The sequence below is a fragment of the Cupressus sempervirens genome, chromosome 4 (assembly GCF_028749045.1).
Source record: "Cupressus sempervirens isolate cs-2001-9-10 chromosome 4, ASM2874904v1, whole genome shotgun sequence".
NCBI classification, from domain to species: domain Eukaryota; kingdom Viridiplantae; phylum Streptophyta; class Pinopsida; order Cupressales; family Cupressaceae; genus Cupressus; species Cupressus sempervirens.
The window spans coordinates 372,174,654-372,199,759 of NC_143121.1; the positions used below are offsets into that span (position 1 = coordinate 372,174,654).

Here is a 25,106-nt window from a genome sequence, read left to right on the forward strand (position 1 = left end):
TATTTAAGTGTCTCCCTTTCCCTCTTAAACATTCTGATGAACCAAACAATGTGCCCCTATCTTACTAGAGTTTGATTGTTCACATTGGGTTTTTATCTTTTTTTGGTAAACCCAATAAGTCCTCTCTTTTATTGGAGTTAGATATTTTCTTTATTGTTTTCTTCTTCCTTTTTGATCATAGAGTTAGATTTAGCTTTTTATTATATGGTTGGATCTCTCTTTTATGTTCTCTATTGCATTTATATGGTTATATCTCATTAGTTTTTTTTTTTTTTTTTTGTGATCTCCTCTTTTATGAGCTTAATTACACTTAGTCCAACCTATAGCATTCCCTTTAGGAAAATATGTAGACTCATGGGATGCTTTAATCATGGTTCCTCTTTTCTTCCTAGGACTCATCATGATAATAACATTTTTTCTCGTGATTGCAATCCTATAATAGAACATAACTCTTCTCACTCTACCATGATGAAGATGAATATTTAAGAGTTCCTCCTTCACAAGTTGATAAGACTTATCATGGATTTGATAAATTGGAAACTTGGCTTGTGCAAGAAAATCAAAATCATAATAATGTTGATATTAGTGAGGCTCTTAAGAATCTAGTTAATAATGATGGTAATACCATTTATCTTATTGATACTTGTGCTAAGTCAACGAGGGAATGTGTTCAAGAGTTAGGATATCCTCCTCCTTCCACAATTGTTGAACCTTCAATTCCAATTTCCACCATTGTATCTAGAATACCTATATATTCTCCACCTCTTATAAATTCTTCCACACAAGTGTCCACTTATTTAAGTGTTGGTCTTCCTAGGCTTTCACTTCCCATGAGTGTTCCTCCTAGTTCTATCCCTTCTTCATTACCTTGATATAATGTGGTTCTATTTACTTATTTGAACCCTTTACTCATTCCTTCTTATCCTCCGCTGACATCTTTACACCTTTCTTCCACTTCTTATAAATTTCCTAATACAACTAGCATACCTATGCCTACTATCATGTCTTCCATTCCTACCATTAGTAGCTTATTTCAAATCATCACTGTATTGCAACAACAAATGGATCACTTTACTCAATTAAGCAAAATATTCTTACATGTGATGTCCCTAATCCCCTTTACTTAGATATCCTTTATGCTACTATACCACAACATGTTGAGGTACCTCATATTGAAACTTATAATGGAAAGGGAGATCCCATGATTCATGTTAAAACTTTCCAGAATAGATACATAGTTATTTTTGTCACAACTATAGGTTTATGACTAAGTTGTTTGCACGTACTTTTGTGGATAGATCCTTGAAATGGTATTTATCTCTACCTTATTATTCTATTGACTTCTTTAAAAATCTTAATAATGATTTAATTCAACAATTTTAGAATAATATTGGTCCAAATATTTCTTTAATTGGTTTAATGCATTGTAAGAATTTTTTTAAAGAGAAAGTCACTAATTTTATTGGTAGATTTAAATATTTGTATGATCATATTTCTTATCCTATGCTTGATCATGATATTCAGTGCATCTTTATTTCTAAATTGCATAAAAAAAATTAAAGATAAGATTCTCCTTATTGAGTATACTTTGTTTTCACATCTTTATGTAGTGCTTCACTATTACTAGTTACAAGTGAGCCAACTTGAGAGCTCTACCCAGATGGTTCCTATTTCTAGTGATAAGAGTGATGTCACTAGAAATTTAAACAAGTTTAGTAAACCTAACAATTTCATCAAAATCAAGTCAACAAATATAGTTTCCAATCAAGTGGCTACTACATCTAAAGGCACCTCTACTTTTTCTTCTATATATCATCCTAATCATAAGTAAACTTAATTTTCTAAACCTTTTTCAAAGGTGATGACTAAATTTATTCATGTTGCAATTCTTAAACTTCCTTGTATTCATCCTATTGGTACTAGTAAACTAATGCCTAAGTCTTTTGATTCAAATGCTTTGTATCAATACCATCGTCAGCCTAGTCACGTTACTCAAAGGTATTTTTCTTTGAATAATTATATTTAGGACCTTATTGAATATAATTCTAAATATATTGATGCTTAAGTTAATAATGTGAATAAATTTGTTACACCGCCTAATCAAAATTTACACATTTACACATTTACACTAACCCTATACCTTCACACTTTATGAATGTTATTAACAAACCTTCTTCTTCCATGCACCATATTAATTATGGTGATAATAAAGAAGAAGAAAATCATGTGGTTAATCAAGTTGAGTTAGAACCTCAACCTCCATTTTCTTCTCCACTTGAACCTAAATAGACACCTCATATTAGCTTTAGTTAGTCTGATATGTTTGAGACACTTTATGGTCTTCTTTTCATCACTACTAGAGTTTCTCATATTCCATCTCATGGTACTTTGGTTGATCTTTCTTCTACCATGGATATTATCTCCAAACAAAACCTTTTTAATAAAGGGATTCTTTGAGATATCTACGATAAAAATCTTGTATGGATTCAAACATGTAATATTTTTCTTTATTATCCTCAAGGTTGTATCACTTTACCTATTACTCTTTCAAGGAAGTTTTAACTTTTCCTATCCATAACTACATTGAATTTCCCCACAATAGAGAAATTGTCACCATCAATCATTTTCTTTAGAAGATGTCATGCCCTAGAGATTGTGTAACTTATCCCACCTACCTACTCATCCCAATCAAATGTAACTTAGTCTTCTTAACGGTTATTCTCTTGTACATTTCTTTCATTCTTCCTCTTCTGAACATTCTACACCTTCTACATCTATTCCTCTAGCTATTATATCACAAATTTTTGTTGTTCTTTCTTCAGAACCTATGGTAGTTGATCCTTATCCTTCTAGTTTATCTCGTAAGACTATTGATAACCAACACGTCTTCCAACATCACAAGAATTGTCAAGCTAAAGCTCATTCTCTTTCTTCTCAACCTACATCTTCATCTCAACCTCTACCTTCATTTGATCAAATCATGAATGAGTCTTTGGAGGAAGCTAAATGAGTTAACATTGTACACTTGTGTAAGTATGATGATTTTTTTGTATTTTTAATTCTATTATTCTTGAGATGGAAAATACTTTAGATGATGAAAATGTTAGTAGAAAAGAAGAAATAATTGATATGGATAATTATTTTCTTTTAACACGCTTACTACATAGCTTACAATCACTTCTTGTAATGAGCATAGTGACTCTCAAAGTCCTTGCTTAGAAGTGGCTATGATTTCTACTATGATGGATATAATTCCTCTTGTGAGTTACCATCCTTCCCCTGGCATTTTAGGTTGAGATGGGGGAGGCACATATAATGCTTGATGTAGACTTCATTTATCATGGTAATCTTTGTATTCTTGTACTATATTTTCTCTTGTGTTGTGCTTTTGTTATATGTTTTGATTTGATTGCTTTTGTATATTGACTGAAATTCAAAAATATATTGAATTTGATTGTGGTTGTGGTTTTTGTGAAAATGGACATAATTTGGGCTAGGCATTATGGTCTTTAATAGGGTTATCATCTTATTGAAGATCATGTTTGACATTCTTGGCTTGATTGAGACCTAGATAAGTCTCTTTCATTAGTCTTTGAACCACACCCCCCCCCCCACCCCCTTGACAATGGCAAAAATTTGATGCAGCAACAAGTATGAACATGTGTTCATATTTTTTTCTTCAATTTTTAATTTATAGAAGAAAATCAATGAATATCATGACTATTGAATTTTGGCCATTACAAGGGGGTCAAAGACTAATGCCAGAGAGATATCTATATCACATTTAAGCTCACAATGGCCAAAATTTGATAGTCATAACTAAATTGTTCTCTTCTGTAAGCTAAAAATTATAGCAACAACTATAAACACATGTTCATATTTGTTGCTTCAATTTTTAACTTATAGAAGAAAGAAAATGACCCTTGTGAGTATTAAAATTTTTCCATTCTAGGAGGGATTAAAGACTAACACCAGAGAGCTTTCTGTGTCACATTCAAGCTTATCATCTCGAAGGTGATCTTCTTCAAGGCGATGACCCTATCAAATACCATGTAATAGTCATCACAATTGCATGGAGGCTATATTTTATGATGTCTAATTTGACATCTATCTTGTAAATGCAACAATAGTGCCACAGAAATGGTGGATAGGTCATTGTCACAATTATGACACTTTACTAAATCTTGCGACAGCCATTTCAATGTCTACGTTGTGCAAGCGATAAAAATGTCATGGCAATGTTTGATAGGTTTTCATCCCAATTGTGACACTAAACTAAATTTTATTACATGTATTTTAATGTCTATGTTGTGAAAGTGACATAAGTGTTGAGGAAATGTTTGACAAGTCATCATTTTAATTATAATGCTAGACTAAATATAGTGACACTTTGTGCAAAAACATTTTTGATGTCTACACTATACATGTGATACCTATTATGATGTCATTTTTTATGTCCAGGTGATGCCTATTGTGACACTAAGATGAATATTAGAATGAAAAACCAAATAATTCAATACAATGTACAAAGAATAGGGGATTTAATTTCCAATGATAGTAGTTGTCAAAACTACAATGCCACTAGCAAGCGTGGAAACATGCAACTGGTTTGTTGCGACATAGTTAACTATTGCACTTTCCTCACTTTTCCATCAGATTTGTGACATGTGGCCATCATAAAATGCATAAAAATGTACTAGTTTTTGGTTGTCACATGGAGGTTGAGATTGGTTGGACCAATTATTATTCCAATTAGAACATGGGGAGCCATAATTCTAGGAGTCTTGGTTTTTCCATTGACTAGTATTATTATAACCATAATTTTGCGAGGGATCTTGAGGCATACCTTGTCTTTGACCCCATGGACTCCATTGAGAAATGCAGACAACTTCACCATTCTCATCAATAGCTTTAAATTTAGTAGGCATCGACTGGTCTCTAGATTAGAAATCATCTTACACTTGCAATTCCTCTTCTTCTCTCTATAGTGTGAACATAATTCAACCAACATAGCTTTAGATTCCTTTTATCTTGCATGAAATCTAGTTGAGTAACAAAATTATTGATGATGTTATGCTTGAAGTCAAAGATGAGATTAGAAATCTACCATAGATACTCCATAACCATTAGATTTTGTAGGTGTAGATTAGATTCCTCTACCTTTATTTACAATTGCACTTGAGTAATTTAGGCTAATTACTTTAATATCATCCAAGTACTTTGGGTAATATCACCTCTTTCCATGAGTTCCAAAGCTTTAATACATGCATCATTAACAAATTTTAGGAAAAGATTTTTTTGAGACTCTAGATTCAACAAATGGTGAATGTTCTTCTATAGATTAAACACGAGCCTTGAGACTTAATCTTCCAAGACAATTTGTTTCAAATTTTAGAAGTTGTTATGTTCTAAAGTAGGGTAGTTGTTTGAGAAAGCCTCTGAGGAAATGATGGAGTTTTTACTATAGGAGTGGATAGAAGAATATATATAAATTCTTTCTCAGCAGGCACATCTTCAACAATTACCTCAGTAATGATAGGTCCTTTATGTGCTGAATGAGTAGTTTCTAACCTTAGTTGTATGTCATTAATATGAATAAAATAGGCTCTCTTTTGATTAGATTTCTTATTGTTAGGATTAGGTGAAGGTTGTGTAGCTAGTTAACTGAGTTTTCCTAGGTTGGTTGGTATTGGCTACAAGATGAGGAATTCTATCTTTCTACTAAGGTGGAAATAATAAGGTTTTCTGCTTAGGCTAGTTAGACCTATGTTGAGGTGAATATAACTAGTTACCCTATGGAGGTTGCTATTGATTAGATTGCTGCTAGTTTTGGTTGGCTACTACCCTTGATTAGATGGAAGTTTTTATTAATTTTTTCTTTTCCATGGAGATGGAGATTGGTTAGACCTATTATTATTCCAATTGGAACCTTGGGGGATAGAATTATGGGAGTATTGATTGCTACTATTATAACCAACGTTTTGCAAGGGATCTTGAGGCACACCTAGTCTTTGAGCCCATGGCCTTTTTTGGGAAATCTAGATCACTTCCCTATTCTCATCAATAGCTTTAAATTTAGTAGGAATTGGATGGGTCTCTAGATTATCAACTATCTTACATTACAATTCCTCTTATTCTCTCCTTAGTATGAGAAGAATTCAGCCAACATAGCTTCAAATTCATTTTATCTTGCATATTATCTAGTTGCGTAGCAACATATTTTATGATGTTTTGCTTGAAGTTAGATAAGAGATAAGAATTCTCTACCTTAGATATCACATAACCATTGGATTTGTTAGGTGTAGATTAGATTTCTTTTACTTTCTTCATAGTTGCACTTGAGTAATTGAGGCCAATTATTTTAATATCATCACAAGTACTATGGGTAATATCACCTCTTTCCATGAGCTCCAAAGCTTCAATACATGCATCATTAGCAAATTTCAAATAAATATGTTTTTAAGACTTTAAATTCAACAAATTGTGAGCATTCTTCTATAGATTAAACATGAATCTTGAGACTTAATCTTCCAAGGTCTCATCCTCTTTTTGCGACATTTTAAAAATTTCACATAATTTTAATGAATTACAACATAACTAGTTATCTCTTATCCGTGGAAAAAGTCTCCTAGAAATATAGAAGAATGTGACTCTAGATTCATGTATGGGAAGTTGGTTATGACATTGACCAAATCACAAAGTAGTGCTTGTTGGTTAACTACCTCCTTCATGCAGTTGTGATTTAAATTTGTCAGCTCCTTGTTTAATAATACTCCATTCATCCATTTGACTTGTTCCTACAAAAGGATTAACTTAGCACATGCCAAATGTTGAAATATATATTAATATCATTAATCGATGGAATACAATTCATCACACTAACTAATTCTTGCATATGCATGATGGTTGTAGGAAATCTACCCAATAAAACTTAGGACAAAAGAAAAATAATCTATTTATGCATATATCACTAATTTATATTATGATCATAAGTCTTATCTACTATTCTAGAGCATTATAATCCATAGTCTAAACACACCACACCAAAATAGGGATATGCAAATATCAGTTTATACATAATATTGTTCATAAAGTCTTTCTAAGAAATCATCATAAATAACTTTAAACTATCATAAACTAGGAACTAAATAGGCCTTTTAATGGGCCTCATTAGAGATATTGAATGTTGAAATACTAGATCTTGCATAAACTCCTTCAATATCTTGAATACATGAATCCTTGATCTTCAATGGAGAGATTTCTTGAATGCCTTAAATTCTTGAAGAATGTTTCAGAACTAGAATGCTTAAGTTCTTCGATGTTTGTAAATAAACTTAATGGATCATGGATGATAAATATAGAAAATGGTGGGGTTTATAAAGGGCTAAAAAATAGACTAATTTCTATAGGCTCCCAAAATAGGTCTTGGATCCCATAAATTAGACACATAATTTGAGATAAAGATGTTATGGTGCACAAAATAGATTCTAAGCGATTAGATGAAGGAAAGAGATGTTGTAGTAATTAGATTTCTAATTACTAAAGTAAGCTGGAAGTAGCCTAATGAAGGCATGTAATTTTCCTATAGTGGTATAGTGTACAAAACTAATCTAGGACTTTATCAATTGATACAACCCATAGATAATGAAAATGAAAAACTAAAATAAAGAAATCCTCATTACTCTTGATAGAGCTCGACTATCAAAGATTCATTCATTTCCCTATAAGGGAAGAATATGAAAATTGGGACTTATCCCTATCATAATCATATTTTAGGGAGGGGAGAAGCTATTTTAGAGGTTTTATGTCACAAAATGATTTACAAAGAAAATATTGAGCCAATCTTAGCTTCCAAAAACTATTTATGGCACAAATTTACAAGGGAAGATTTTCAAAATTCTTGTATTACTATATTTTCTTAGGGGAAGCGAGGAAGCCCTAATTCTTCAGGAATGGATGTTATTTTTTGTGAAACTAATATGTTCTGAAGTAGGATACATGGTTTGGGAAAACATCACTAGAAATAGGATAAAGAAGCTCACTGTCTATTCTCAACACAATATTTTTTTTCACGCGTCCTCCTATATCATTTATGTCATAGTATGCACTCAACATTATTCTAGATTAAGACATACAAAGGAATTCAATGATGATACACATAAATGTTTACTTTTTACCCTAGCTTGCAATTAGACATAAGATACACTAAATTTAGAAGGGTATAAATGGCACTTTATCATGAAGCTCACCTAAGAGTTACAAGGGGTCCTTGAGCTAAGAATCTCTCCAAGAGTGGTTGCAGTGGTCTTAGAGTGTGGGAGTTTCCCAAATTTCACCTATATCTAGATTGGTACATTAGATGACTTTTGAAAAAAGCTACCCAGGTAACCAAATGATAAAATTATTTTTATTGAGTTATGTAGATAACTTGTGGAAGTTAATAAAAAATGTAGAGAGAAACATAAATCAGATACATCTTTTCCTATTTATGTTGGGGATTAGTCAAGTTTTTCCAATTCAGTTGTGAATGAAATCACCAAGGAAACATCAACCCAATATCCATTTGAAAATTATGAAGTTCAAAGACCACACTCTAATACTAATATTTTTGTAAAGGATAACCTCTAATTGGGCTTAGCATATTGCCATGATCCATCATTAAAAGATTATTAGGAAAACTCTATAGACAATTTTGAAATGAGAGAGAGTTCATGGTCAAGATTGACCATTGAACAAATCAATGAACATAGGCTTATATTTGATATTGAAGGGATATTTGAATATGGATATGATCTAATGGATCAACATTACCTAAAAAATATTAAGGAAATCTACTAATGTACATTCATTGGGATATTATAGAGATAGAAAAATCTGATTTAAGAATGGCTCCAATTATGAAAAGAAAAAAAAATTGGGTTAAACTAAAGAAAAGTGGAAGGAAGAATCACACTTCATCACACACTTCCCCATCTCCAACATAGAGTTCTCCAAATGTAATGACCTTGGTCACTCCTATGTCCAATGCACCACCATGCATCTCTTCACAAGTTGTAGGTAGAGATGATGAGCCACCAAAGATGGAATAGGGTATCAATCCACCTATGGTTCATGAGTTGTCCAAGATGGTTAGCTAAAAGTTAATTGTGGAGAATAAAAGGAATATATATGACTTCACAATGAACAAGAATAAGGAGTCTTACAACAAGATAAAGAAGAAACAAAGGATTCTTAGAGATGGAAGAACACAATTGTCATTCAAAGAAAGTTACAAACACCCCATAGGGAGGAACTAAGAAAAGTGATTACGTAAAACAAGAACTTCCTTCTCCTAAATCTATTTTTAATAAATTACCAAAATTCCCTTTTGCTAAATCAACTCGAAATGAAATTCCTTGAGTCATGCGGAATATGAAACTCTTAAGTCTGCACCTAGAGTCCTTGCTACCCCATCTTTGCTGGGAAAAGACCAATATGTTAACAAAGGAAATTGAAGCGATTTCTTTATAGATGATACTACTTAAGATGATTAGATAAAAACATAAATAGATGGTTCTAGTTTGAATGAATCTAATTCTTTTATTTTTTTCATTTTCCATTTATTAATCGCTTCTCTCCCGTCTTGAATAATTCATTATCATATATTTACATTAATTCAATGTTTACTCTATTTAGTGGAAAATATGATAAATGAGTACAATTGAATGTATTTAAATACAAAGAGGAAAAAAATTGTAAATTTTTGTTAAGACAATCTTATGCTGAAAAGTAATGAATGAGTGTTGGCTAAACGTAAATTTGAACTCAAACTTTTAAGGGTCAACTTCGTAGCTAGAGGGCCATATTTGCCCCATAGAAATTCCCCAAGCCATGTTAGGGTTTATATTATGGTCTAGATAACTTATATCTAGAGATCAGTACATTCAAATGGAGATAACTAGTGTATAAATTGGAAAATTTATGAGAATATTTACATGCATGGATTATGTAGAAGATAAATATAACATGTGTTAGCAAACAAATAGATGATATAGAAGACAAATCCTACTTTTAACAAATTATACATTATTTTTTTAATGGGGGTCCTCTACGAAATTTGTAGCTACCCAATATGTGAGAGCACCAACCTTATGGCTAAACCTCTTTGGCTAAGAGTCCAGGACTAAGGGATATCCATTCCGCCAAACTCACCCAAGGCATGATCCTTAACTCACCCGTTTTCAATATTAGAGCCAACACTCAACACGACTTGATCCTTGGTGGACTCTTTAGAACCTTTCAACTTTATCAATAGACCAAAAGCCCTACTGACAATTATACAATTTATTTAAAAAATATATACCACACAATTATTAAAATAAGCATATGATACAACTATAAAAGTACACAACAAATCATACTATTCATAATGTAAGCGTTTTGTTAAGAGTATTACTTCACATCACAAATAAAAGATACTTATAATCTTATTAAAAAATGATTATTATAAATGTTATATTATCCATCCAATGATATTAAATACCCACTTAATCCCCAAATGATTTTCAAACCATTGTCAAATTGGACATCACATATATTGACCTAAATCCGTTGTATCCGTGAGTGGCGGGTTCCGCGTACATAACTAATTAAATTTTTTTCGTTCAAGTCTATCTGGATTTGATTTGCAATGACAAACACAAGTTACAAACAATAAAATCTAACCAGGGGAACAATTTTGAGCAAAAATATAAAACTTATAAATTATCAATCATAAATATATGAAGTTTACATTCTAAATATAATAATTTTTTAACATGAGATAAGGAAAATGTCAATTATAAGCTTTGGCTGGCCAAAAGATACACGTGGGAGATCTATATTTTATAAAGCTTATAGAATTCTTTCTTTCAATAGAATAAAGGCTATAAGAACTATATTCCGAAATGAATTTAGAGTTTTTGGTCCCGTTAAAATATATATTTTAAATTAGAATGAGGGTATTTAATATAAGTTTTTAAATCTCAATTTTAAATATAATAAAACATTATATTATATTTTGACTTGTTTTCATTGTTTTAATGTGCATTTGAGTTTCTTATATTTTGTGTAGATTGCTTGGGAAATGTTCTCAGATTTGTTACGTACTAATGATAAAATATAGAGATCACTTCAAAATGTAGTGAGAAATATATTTTCTATTGTTCTATTATTCATTGATTTTGACAATATTTTGGTTTTGTATAATTGATTGAATACTTAATCACAAATATCTTAATAATGATGTGCTATTGGTACCAATAAGGCTGCATAATGGTAGTAATTACCAATTTATTTCCAAAGTTTTAGATATACCAATAGGAAGCAATTAGACTAATAACTTTGCAATAGACTTTTAATTACAAAAATCTTATAGATACAAGATAATTAAAACATAGAGTTGTTTATCCATTATCTTATCTATCTAAGATGCAAGAGGGAGAGATCTACAATAGAAGCAGCTATAGGAGTTCGACATTGTAAGAAAACCATTTGGTTCACATTGAAATCATGTTCGAGTACAAGACTAAATTATTTGAATTGGTTGATTGGACTATGCGGACATTACATTGATGAATATACGATTCTTAATTGATTGAAATACATCGTACTTATCAATATTTCTACTCGACCAATTAAATTTAATAATATTACAAAAGTTAATTAAATACAAGATAACCACTAGTAAATTGAAAATATACACTACATTGATTCCAATTGGATAAATAATTTTAAAATATACATTACATTGCTTTAAAAAAATCAATTAAAAAATTTAAAATTTAAAAATTAAACAGCACTTCATAATTTAAGGTATATATAATAATTTCTTATACACAAATTTTTTTTTTTGAAAACATCACCATTTGACATGATGTACCTTGACCCCATGTCGGATTTATCCACGGGTAGCGGGTCCTCGTACGTAACTAATCACGCCAACTCTACACGGCAATGCGATTTAAAACGTTTTATCTTATTCCGCATCAACCCCAATTTTAAAGTTTCGTGTCAAGTCACTGATTTAGTGATTAGCCTGCTGACGAACATATGATCCAACGCAAATCGCATCCACTTGTTTCTCAGAGCTGCAAGTCACGCTACACGTCGTCATCCTTATTTAATCTTATATAGAGAAATATTTTAACCCATCAGAGAAATATTTATCCCACCGCAATTCCAGTCGAGAAGAGTGAGTTATTCATTCATTAACTACCCACCAGTAGATTCCTTTAAAGGTTTCTAGAAACCTTTCGGTTACGCGTATATATATACGCACTGCGCGTAAGAGTTGAAGCACTGCTCAATTCACTTCGAGTTGTACAATGGAGATGAGTAAGATTAATTTGAGAGCTGCGGCAATTGCCCTCATTCTGGCCACGTGTATCGTGTGGACTGCTTCTGCGGGGAGCATAGCGATATACTGGGGCCAGAACGGCAACGAGGCCTCTCTTTCCCAAACCTGCGCCACCGGTAACTTCAAATTCGTCATCCTCGCTTTTCTGCCCGTGTTTGGCAACGGGCAGACCCCGCAGCTCAATCTGGCCGGCCACTGCGACCCTTCCTCTGGCGGCTGCACAAAGCTGAGCGCCGAAATTAAATCATGCCAGCAAAAGAACATTAAAGTTTTTCTTTCCTTGGGAGGAGGTGCTGGAAGCTATTCCATCGCCTCCGCTCAAGATGCACAGAACGTCGCAAACTATCTGTGGAACAATTATCTCGGCGGGAACTCTGCGTCGCGGCCTCTTGGCGACGCCGTTTTAGACGGAATCGACTTCGACATCGAGGCGACGACTCAACACTGGGACGATCTGGCGAGAGCGGTGTCGGCGCTTTCTTCCCGCGGAGGGAAGAAGGTTTTGCTGAGCGCCGCCCCGCAGTGCCCTTTCCCCGACGCCGACGTTGGACAGGCCCTGCAGACGGGGCTCTTTGACTTCATCTGGATTCAGTTCTACAACAATCCACCCTGCCAATACGCCAACGGAAGGGCTTCTCTGGTGAGCGCGTGGAAGCAGTGGACGAGCTCCATTCCCAAAACGACCAGTTTCTTTCTGGGGCTCCCTGCTGCCTCTTCAGCCGCAGGCAGTGGCTTCATTCCCGCGGGTACTCTCAAGTCGAATGTGCTGCCTCAGTTGAAGAAGTTACCCAAGTACGCGGGAGTCATGCTCTGGTCCAAATTCTACGACGAACAGACTCAGTACAGCTCCTCTATCAAAGGCTCTGTCTGAGATCAGAGGTGATAATTATTGTTGGTGATTTTTATGTCCCGTTGTTGAATAATATAACTCGCGCAGCTTGCTGTGCGTATTTAGATTGGTAATGCTCGAGTTTTTATTAATATGTTGGCGCCGTAACTAGTTTCCCCATGATATGTATCGAATATTTCTGCTTTTCGACAGAACTTTTGCATTCTTCATGTAGATTTCACATGTATGTCAAGTTCTTTCGTTTTCTAGAATATATTATTCAGGATCTTTATTATTATTTGATGAGGTAGTCAAATTAAAGCTGAAACCAAAAATTGAGCCATTTAACCAAGTTAAAAGCCACTAAATTGAAATTTAAGACTTTTTGAGAGAAATAGAATCAAAAGTCTAAATATTAAAAATAAATAATGAAAGAATTATTTGTTATTTTTATTTATTTCTATTTTTCTCAAAATGTTCATCATCTCAAAGTGAGAATGACTCTCATATATAAGAGGAAGCTGCACAATAAGATATCTCTAATTTTATTTGATGTGATTATGTCACTTCTATTGGTACGGCTTAAACATCACGTACTAAGGTCTAATTCCTAGGCTAAAAGTGTTAAATAGTCAAACTTGACTTATTTTTGCAAGCTTAATTTCTTCCTTAGTAAGTGATGTTTAAGGGTTACCTATCATACATTTTCCATGCATCTAACAATTACACTTTTCCAATCAAATGATTTTGTTATAGCTAATAAAATAAACCATCACTATAACATTAGAAGCTAAAGATTTCAAACAGTCCTAGATAAATATATTTATATCACCAAAACATTTCCAAATCTGAACACATAGCACAGCCTTTGTTTGTCAAGAGAAAAACAAAATAAACTCTACATCAACTATATAAAAAAACTCTACATTAACTAGTTATAAAACAATTTTGAAAATCTATTTTTTTAATAAAAAACACAAGGAGAGTAGCTACAAAACAAATCTTCTAAAATGCATTTCTAACATGAAAACACGTAGATATTAAAAAAAAAAATTGTTCCCTTCACAACAAGCTAGAAAAGAAATAAACTAAAATAAAGTTTTTCTTCTTCCTATTGATGAAAATATTCCAAACTGCTAGCTTCAAATAGGGATAATCAACCAAATGAAGAATTGTAGTTATATTGAAATTGTCAGTTGTTGCTAATAGAAGTCTGGAGATTGATATTTCAAACAACTTTTTCTATAACACCTTGATAGTTCAAGAGCTTTCAAGAATCAATGAGTAAGAAAATAACAACTCGTAACCAATCTTCTAGTGACCAACTAGTGTTGAGTAATTTTGTTGCTTAGGAATTTCCCTTAAAAAAAGTATAGTAATTTAGTTTGGTAAAATGACCAACCTTTACTTTTGCAACACATATTTTTTTGTAATCCTTGGGTTCAAGTATTTCTTTGATAGAAAAATGTATTCCTTGACCTTGGAGAAACTTATATAGTATTGATTTAGTCCTTGCCGTATGTAGGCAGGGACTAATGTTTCATCTTACTCTCTTATTTAATAGTTCTTTGGGAGCTCAAAAACCAGGAAAACAATCCCAGAGAAATAAGCATTGTTTGTCAATTCCTATTAAACAATATTTTTTCTCTCAAATTATTGGCATTCTCATTAGTTCGAGTCCATTTTCTTAGTAGTCTTTTGTTTTTTCATAGTACAAAATTATGCCAAGAAATGACCTCGTAAGGCAATGGCAAGGGTTCTATGTGCTCCTTGTAAAGTCTATTATACTTGGCTTTGCATGCTTCCTAACATTGGTGTTATTATCTAGCTATCTTTCCTTATTACCACAAGCAACTCTTCTTTCGCATTGCATTCAACATAATCTCATTTATATTGAGGGTTTTCTCATATCAGCAAGTGTGCCCTTTGAACTTTTAATCTTTGATGCAACTTATCTTTTTTTCTTGTTTCTACTGTAGATGGGAATCATGTGTTCCTCCTTGTTTTCTCTTGTACTATAACACTATTTGTAATCTAGTAGCAATTTTGAATGTTTCCATTTTTAGCATTCTTCCCTAGTCCCTTTCACACTTTGGGTAAATTTTGCATCCATGTTCCATTGCCAAGGGGTTACAAGCATTCTCATCCCACTAGGAAGAGATGAGAAATAAATAGGATAAAGATTAGCAAGGTTATTTGCTTCTAGAGCATTGTAAATAAACATACATATGGAACCATTGCATTTTATAAACTACTTTGTTAACTCATTCTGATCTTCCACATAACTATTCAATTGGATGTTCCTTTGGCCCAACAACTCTCTATATTTGATGTCAATGTTGCTTAATTCCATTGTTTCAAATGTTCGTATTCTTGAAGAAAATAGAGGCCAAAGTTATTTTTCCAATGCATCCAAACATGTAAATGACAATATCTACCATTGCATCATCAAATTGATCCATTTCTAGAAGCTTAATCACTCTTTCTTTTGTGACTTCTCTCCCAACTAAAGATTCCATTGAAAACCCATGTGTCATGGTTTAGACATAACACTAGAGACAAACAAATGAAGAAAAGTGAACTTTGTACTAAAAAAAGAAAAGATTGTACTTCCCATTATGCTATATTAGTTTTGAAAAATTATTTTGTAGAGTTTCATATGAAGTATAAATTTCTACATAAATAAATAAAGAATATATAACTTTGTATAAAACCAACGTGCATATGTTAATAGATAGATATTACACCAACTCAATCCAAATAAGATTTTGGATCTTGTCCATGTGGTGGAGGAAGAAATCAACGAGTGTTCTCTACAACACTAATGAGAGCCTTGTTGACTTGGTGGTTAGCACCTCCTTTGAGGTTCACGACATGGCTTAACTGCCTCTCGTGGATCTGGGTAAATCTAGTATTTATGGAGTTCATTGACAACTCAAGCTTTTGGCACAATGAGAAACATACCAATAATTGGTATCAGAGCCTTGGGTCATAGGTTTGAATCTTAGGAGGTCTCCTTCATTCTGTTGGTGTGGAACCCTCAGTCGGTACTGAAGGGGAGATTATTGACTTGGTGGTCAACACCTCCTTTGAGGTTCACGACATGGCTTAATTGCCTTTGGTGGATCTGGGTAAATCTAGTGTTTATGATGTTCGTTGACAATTGGAGCTTTTGGTGCAACAAAAAACATACCAACAAGCCTCAAGTGTGAGGTCTCCTTAGATATTTCAGATCTTTCATACAAGCTTTTGCAAATCCCCACCATTTATAGAAGCTTGAAAATCCTATATGATTATGAAATAATGACTAATTATAGCATTCCCATGACAATTTAGTTTGATTTGTAGACACACACCTTCCTATTAGGAATCTTGGAAGGCTCTAGAAATCAAAACTTAAAAGGAGAATTTGGAGGATTTTTGAGTAGTATGAGTAATTTCAAAGTATGAAATGAAAGTTCCCCTACGTGTAGATAAAACCAACTCAATGATACAAAACCACCTTAATTATTCTCCAAATTTCCAAGTTCTTTTCCGTGGATCTTGCTTCATGTTTTTTGTGGATAGGTCTCTTTACTATTCACTCTATGTTATGTTGCTTTCTACAACCAAGGGTCTTTTTATTTTAATATTTGTATAATTTTATTGTTGATTGCACTTTCAAACCTCATTAACATGTTAAAGTTATTTCTATCAATTCTTATCAGCTTTGGCATGATTGCTCAACATGGTAGACACCAATGAACAAAAAAATATAGAATATCTATTTTTCTAGTGAGCTTAGAAATAAACACCTACAGTAGAATCAAAGTCAATAATGATATTTTCTCATTTATGGCTCTACTAAGTTACTAGCACACCTATTACTGACTTGAACCAACTGTACATGTAAAAGATTAGTTAAAAGCTCCGGATCCTACTTTTGAAATATTAGTGTCTAGATGAGATGTGTAAGTTACTTCCACATCAACTGTGCAATCTTAGTATTGCAAAAACCCTAAAAGACTAAAGATTGTGCCGTCAATCAACATTTTGGCAATTTATTCTATTATTTTTAGGTTCTCTATCTTTAGATAGAAATAATCCTTCATACATATTTTCCTCTTCATATTATTAAAGATACCATTTTAAAATCATGGATTAAAGGAGAAAATCTATTCAGAGGTCAGATACTATTCAATAAATATGAAGAAAAAGGAGAAACTCATATATGATCTCCAAGGAATACAAGTTAAATCCATTCAATTTATTGAAGATAAAATGCAAATTTTTGAAGTCTACTCTAAATATTTAGGTAGCTATAGTAATACAATATATATAATAAAAGTTGATACCAAAAATATTTTTAAGATCAATGTGGGGTTCAAGATATCACTATGCATGTTGAGACAATTCTTTGTGGGTTGGTCTATGTTGACAATATTGGTAGGTAAAGAATTTAAGATTTTCAACGACTCTCCTTTTCTCTCTTTCATTTTCTAAAATTACCATCGCTAAGCTCTACATTTGTTAATCTTCAAATAAAAAATTTGAAGTTGAATCTCCAAATTACAAAATTTAAGTTGTTGAAAAACTCTTTTAAGGCATTGCAACTATATACCCAAGGTTTCAAAATAAAAACATGTTACTATTAATTTTTTTTTGAAGATATTTTTATGATAAGCCATCTCACAATTATTATGGTATGTGAGAACCACAACAACTTATGATTAAATAATAGAACTCAAATATTCTAGCTAGAAAATATCAAATAAAGATTAAAATATCTAATTTAGTGTTAGCTGATAAAATAACTTTCATATTCTTTTTAAAACCATTTTCATTGATCATGAATATCTCATATCTAAGAAAAATATAAGATTATAACTTGTCTCATGATTGTAAATTTTGGTCGATAAAACTCTCTTAGTATTTGCCAATAGGCATATACTATTGTAATTAGTGTTCTTTAACCAACTATTAATAAAACTAGTCTCAACCAATGAAAACTTATTATTTTTTAGTTTTTAAACTTTTTAAATATTTTCTTAAGTAACACATGTACAAATTTGAAATAGTAAAATGATGAAATTGGTTTATCTTCACTCTTATTAGATAATAAATTTGACATCTAATACACCACTTTCATGGAAAAGCTCTATTTTTTAGGCAATTTGTTCGCATCCTCTACCTCTCACTTAAGAAAAGTATACATATATTATATGTCATTAATTGATTTGACATTATCAATCAATTTATATAAAAATTTATTGTTGAGATTTTAAAATTTAATTTTTTAATATTAAGATGAGATTTTTATGTAAATAAACCAATATATACATTAAAATTTTGAAAAGTTTACTTTCTATATACTATTTTTATAATTTAAAATAAATAATTTTAAAATATATAGTTTTCAAGTATTTAAAAAAACTTATCATTTACACTTAACTTAATAATAAATAATTTATTTCATTTTAAAATTAGATTAATAAATTTAATATAGTTAAATTATATGTATTGAATATTATAGCAATAGTTATAATTAATATATATTTTTTAAAAAAAATAAAAAAAATGCGCCTGGTAAACTTTTTAACGTGACCGGTAGCACTGGCGCGACACGCCCACCGGTACCACCAACACTTTGACTTGGAGCTATGAACCAGTGAGGCCACAAATGGGGGACCTCATCCCCATGAGATTTGAACCTGGATGGCAAGGATAACAACGCAACAACTTAACCATCACAACATGCCACTATTGGCAAAAGGGTTTGTGGTAAACCTAGTGTGACTCGAACCGGAGTTGATGCGTAGCACCGGGATCATTAACCTAACACTACGCCTCATGACTCACCTTCACACCAACTCGGCTACTCACTCACCCTTAAAAGGGTTTGTGGTAAACCTAGTGTGACTCGAACCGGAGTTGATGCGTAGCACTGGGATCATTAGCCTAACACTACGCCTCACGACTCGCCTTCACACCAACTCGGCTACTCACTCACCCTTTATAATTAATATTTTAATTATGCTAACTATAATCAATTATTTGACAAATACTAGCCACTATGTGGCACTTGTTATTATTAGTTTTCTTATCATCAGTATAAGTTATAGAAACATAATAGCCTATAATCTATGATAAAATAAATAAATTTTATAGCTATAAATGTTAATCATATACTTAAATATATAAATCAAATTTTATAGCTATAAATATTAATGATATGCTTAAATATCTTAATCTATTTGACTATTGATGATATTTATTTCCTCTCATAGTTATCTCCCATTTAAGTAATATCTATATTCTTGAGATACACTTGGTTTGTTGCAGTTTTATTCATCCATAGTCACATAGATTTGCATGTCATTATTCTAGATGGTCTTCACTCTTCTTTGAACTATAAATATATGTAAATCCTTGTAAATTTATTAATTTTGATTTATTTAAAATGTATACAGAATGGTCCCTATATAATTTGTCCAATTTTTTCTTTTTTCTTAGACCAATCTTTTGCTTGATGTACTTAGATTGTTGCACACAATATACCTTGGAAAGAAAAGTATTAATATATGATCTAGAAAATATCATAATTTACTAAAATGACTACTAATAATGGATCCATTGGTTTGGTTATATGTATACCTATTATATTCTTAACTTATGAGGCATGGTGCATTTTATTGTGGTCCACTTGATCTCTTGTCAAAGTGAGAGATGGTTCAATCAATATCCTATTGTAGAGATTAAGGAGAGAGTGGTCAAGTCAAAGAAAATGTTTTTGATTAAAGGAGGCAGGAAGAGGATCCTAAACCTGAATAATAGAAATAAGAACCATACATTTTATGCTCTAGCCTATTATAGCCAAGCAAACGAAAATGGACCATCCCTAACCCAAATAGTTAGGGACCCATCATCAAACAGAACTTCATAGAAAATACATTAAAGTACTATGAGTTTAAAAGTCTAACCTATCAACCAAAATATAGCTAATAATTCTAGTAGATAATTGAGTCTTAGAGCACCAATTATATAAGTGAATCAGATTATACACGAAAATTTTGAAACTATGTCCTAAAATTACAAGCAAAATCATAGTGAACCTAACAAGCCAAAATCTAGTAACTACACAACACATTAAAAAAAAAAATAAGGAAAGAAAAAGCCCAAAAACATTTGGTATTTTTTATTCTCTCCTAGTCCACAAAAAGTTGAAGGATTTGATCAATAAAAATCCACAAAGCCTGAAGAATACCTGCATGTAAAAACCTCTCACAGAAGACAAATATGAGAGGAGGCAAGGGTTTTTCTCTGAAAATATGCAAATTGTATTCTCAAAAATGAAAAAGATGCAAGATAATTACAAAAGATCAATCCTTATAGAAGGATATCAAAATCCAAAAAGGGTAACCCAAAAGGTACAAAGGGTAACCTAAAAGGTAAATGCTATTTAATAATTATTAAATATGAATGCAAAAAGTGCATAAAGTGAAATATTAAGAATAAAGTAAAGCACATTTAATAAATTAAATTAAATTAACGCTTTACTCTAACAAACCCCCCCCCCCCCCCCCCCCCAAGATGAGCAATAATGTAGCTACAAATAAGGTAGAAAGAACAAGGAAACTACAATGCAATGCTGAAAGCAAACTTGGGTCCTGAAAACAAGGCTTGATAAGGTACCCAATCACAACCAAATCTCTATGAAATAGAGAAATGGAGAAAATCGACTGGGAAAAAATCTACTCCAAAAAGAGATAACATGAAAAGGAAGGAAGGACGGACTAATCACTTCCCCCAAGGACAACTTGCTTCACCCTAAGCATAGAATGTAGTTCAAGATGTCGTGGGGACACAAAATATTTAGTGAAGATGTTTGCAACGTACTAAGTAGTAGGAATGTACTCTAGGCTCAAAGCGCCATTCTGAATCAGGTGCTTGATGAAGTGCATGTGAAGCTTGATGTGCATGGTTTGCTGATGCTCAATTGGGTTGCATGAAATATGTATAACACTCTAGTTATTACACCACAAAAAGGTGGGACTATCAGTGAGAAATCCAAACTCTATCATCAACTATCAAAGCCACAAGACCTCCTGACTAGCCGATACAACCACCCTGTATTCTACCTCTGTAGATGATAATGCATGAGCATGTTGCTTCTTGCAAGACCATGTGATAGGACCAGAACCAAGACATAAGACAAAACTATAAATAGACTTGTGATCATCAATATCACCAGCCCAATGTGAATCTATGAAAGTAATAATGTGACGATCCCCTGATGTGTAGTTAATGCCATAACACATTGTACCTCTAATATACCTCAAGATATGTTTGGAAGCTTTCCAATGACTCTCATGAGGATCATGGGAGAATCGAGAGACAAGTCCAACCACAAAGGAAATATCAAGATGTGTGTGTGTGTGTGTGAGGTACAACAAACTATCCACAAGCTATCTATATAAAATGGAATCCACTATAGGAGTAGAGCAAGTGGTAGATAAAACAACACCTGACTAAAAAGGTGTGGGGGTAGGCTTGCAATCAAGAATGTTGAATCTCTGAAGCATATCAAGACCATACTTCTGCTACATATGGTTCTATTGATAGATACAAGACACATCTTGTTGCAAATAGTTTTTCACAAGTTGAGGGTATTGATTATTTTGAGACATTTTCCCATGTTGCCAAGATGAATTCTATTTATCTTGTATCATCGCTAAGCTTTGATACCATGAAGGATTTGATCAATAAAAATCCATAAAGCTCGAAGAATACCTGCATGTAAAAACCTCTCATAGAAGAAAAAGATGAGAGGAGGCAAGGGTTTTGCTTTGAAAATATGCAAATTTTATTCTTAGAAATGAAAAAGATGCAAGATAATTACAAATGACCAATCCTTATAGAAGGAGATTGAAACTCAAAAAAGGGTAACCTAAAAGGTACAAAGGGTAACCCAAAAGGTAAATGCCATTTAATAATTACTAATTAATTATTAAATATGAATGTAAAAAGTGCATAGAGTGAAATCTTAAGAAGGGAGTAAAGCACATTTAATAAATGAAATTAAATTAACCCTTTACTCTAACAAAAGGTACTTGATGAAGTATTTGAGCAATACAAATCCACAAAACCTGAAGAATACTTGCATGTAAAAATCTGTCATAGAGAAAAAAAAAAAACAAGAAGAGGCAAGGGTTTACTCTAAAAATATGCAAATTGTATTCTTAGAAATGAAAAAGATAAGAGATAATTACAAGGGATCTATTTTTATAGAAGGATATTGAAACCCAAAAAAGGGTAACCTAAAAGGTAAAAGCCATTTAAAAATTACTAATTAATTATTAAATATGAATGCAAGTGCATAAAGGGAAATATTAAGAAGGGAGAAAAAGTAATTTAATAAATGAAATGAAATTAACCTTTTTCTAAGCCATTTAAAAATTACTAATTAATTATTAAATATGAATGCAAGTGCATAAAGGGAAATATTAAGAAGGGAGGAAAAGTAATTTAATAAATGAAATGAAATTAACCTTTTTCTCTAACACCCCCCCTAAAGATGAGCAACAATGTAGCTACAAACAATGCAAAAAGAACAAGGAAACTACAATGCAATGCGGAAAGAAAACTTGGGTCCCAATAACAAGGCCTAATGAGGTACCCAATCACAATCAAATCTCTATGAAATGAAGAAAAAGAGGAAACCTAGTGGGAAAAACCCTACTCCAAAAAGAGATAGAAAAGGATGCACAAATGAAACATCTCAAGAGAATCTTTCAAAATCATAAGTACCATAAGTACATCCTGATTACAATCCGTAATCTCTTATAGCTCAATACCACCGCAAGAACCAATTTTACATCACTACTATAACAATACCTAACCCTAAGCTCTTTTATACAAGTATTTTTACCACTTTAGGGTTATAATTAATAATTACATGTTAGCCCAAAATCCTAATAAAATAGGGCCCAAATTTTTTTCAAAGAATTTATGAAGTATGTACAGTACTTTCCTGATCAGTCACCATGAACTAACACATTTTTTATGATGTTTTGCTTGAAGTTAGATAGATAAGAATTCTCTACCTTAGATATGCCATAACCATTGGATTTGTTAGGTGTAGATTAGATTTCTTTTACTTTCTTTATAGTTGCACTTGAGTAATTGAGACCAATTATTTTAATATCATGCCAAGTACTCTGGGTAATATCACCTCTTTCCATGATCTCCAAAGCTTCACATGCATCATTAACAAATTTCAAACAAAGATGTTTTTAAGACTCTAGATCCAACAAATTGTGAGTGTTCTTTTGCAGATTGAACATGAATCTTGCGACTTAATCTTCCAAGGTCTCATCCTCTTTTTGTGACATTTTAAATTTTTCACATAATTTTAATGAATTACAGCATAATTAGTTATCTCTTATCCATGGAAAAAGTCTCCTAGAAATATAGAAGAATGTGACTCTAGATTCATGTATGGGAAGTTGGTTACTACATTGACCAAATCACAAAGAAGTGCTTGTTAGCTAACTACCTCCTTCATGTAGTTGTGATTTAAATTTGTCATCTCCTTGTTTAATAATGCTCCATTTGTCCATTTGACTTGTTCCTGCAAAAGGATTAACTTAACACATGCTAAATGTTGAAATATATATTCATATCATTAATCCATAGAATACAATTCATCACACTAACTAATTCTTGCATATGCATGATAGTTGGCTATAGGAAATCTACCCAATAAAACTTAGGACAAAAGATAAAAAATCTATTTATGCATATATTACTGATTTATATTATGATGATAAGTCTTATCTACTATTCTAGAGCATTATAATCCATAGTCTAAACACACCACACCAAAATAGGGATATGCATATATCAGTTTATACATAATATTGTTCATAAAGTCTTTTTAGGAAATCATCATAAATACCTTTAAAATATCATAAACTAGGAACTAAGTAGGCCTTTTAATAGGCCTCATTAGAGATATCAAATGTTGAAATGCTAGATCTTGCATAAACTCCTTCAATATCTTGAATACATGAATCATCGATCTTCATTGGAGAGATTTCTTGAATGCCTTAAATTCTTGAAGAATGTTTCAGAACTAGAATGCTTGATTTCTTGGATGTTTATAAATAAACTTAATGGATCATGGATGATAAATATAGAAAATGATGGGGTTTATAAAGGGATGAAAAATAGACTAACTTCTATAGGCTGACCACATAGGAGTTTGTAGCTCAAAACCACCTCAAACTCAAGACTCGAGAAAGGAACCCAAATAGGGACCAAGTAGGGATGCATCATATCTTTTATTGGGCTAGTAGGGATGCACTAAATCCCTAATTGATTGGGACACACCATGTCCCTATCCACTAAGGCCTAGAACCTTTGGGATTCCCTTAGGGTCCCAAAATAGGTCCTCAATCCCATAAATTAGGCACATAATTTGAGATAAAGACGTTACAGTGCAGAAAATAGATTCTAAGTGACTAGATGAAGGAAAGAAATGATGTAGTTGGTTAGATCCTACCTTGAGATTTACGCCATGAATATAGGATCTTTAAAGAAGATCAATTAGGTCTTACCCCAATTCCACCTAGGAGAAAGGAGAAGAAAAGGGAGAAAAAGAGGAGAGATACAAATGAATGATGAAATTGCATTAAATGGGTGCTAAATCATCATTAAATTTAAGTTCTTCCAATTTAAGACAATGTAAGTGCTAAGTAACCTAACGAAGAAGAAATAGAATATCTTGCATATAAGAAATCTTACCATTTTCAATATTATCAAAAATATATAAATGAACTTATCATAATAAAAAAAGTAATGATCATTAGTGTAGTAAAAAAGACATGAAAATATATTAAAGCATTCTTGACATAAGGATGA

At 32.2% G+C, this 25,106-nt stretch overlaps 1 protein-coding gene across 1 annotated transcript; it reads left to right on the forward strand.

Annotated features, from left to right (window-relative positions):
• The first annotated feature begins 12,240 nt into the window (after window positions 1-12,240).
• Window positions 12,241-13,339, forward strand: LOC149561614 (acidic endochitinase-like). The gene has a single exon (XM_089823816.1). It carries the CDS (start codon window positions 12,345-12,347, stop codon window positions 13,245-13,247), a length of 903 nt encoding a protein of 300 aa, XP_089679942.1. The 5' UTR covers window positions 12,241-12,344; the 3' UTR covers window positions 13,248-13,339.
• The last annotated feature ends 11,767 nt before the right edge of the window (window positions 13,340-25,106 follow it).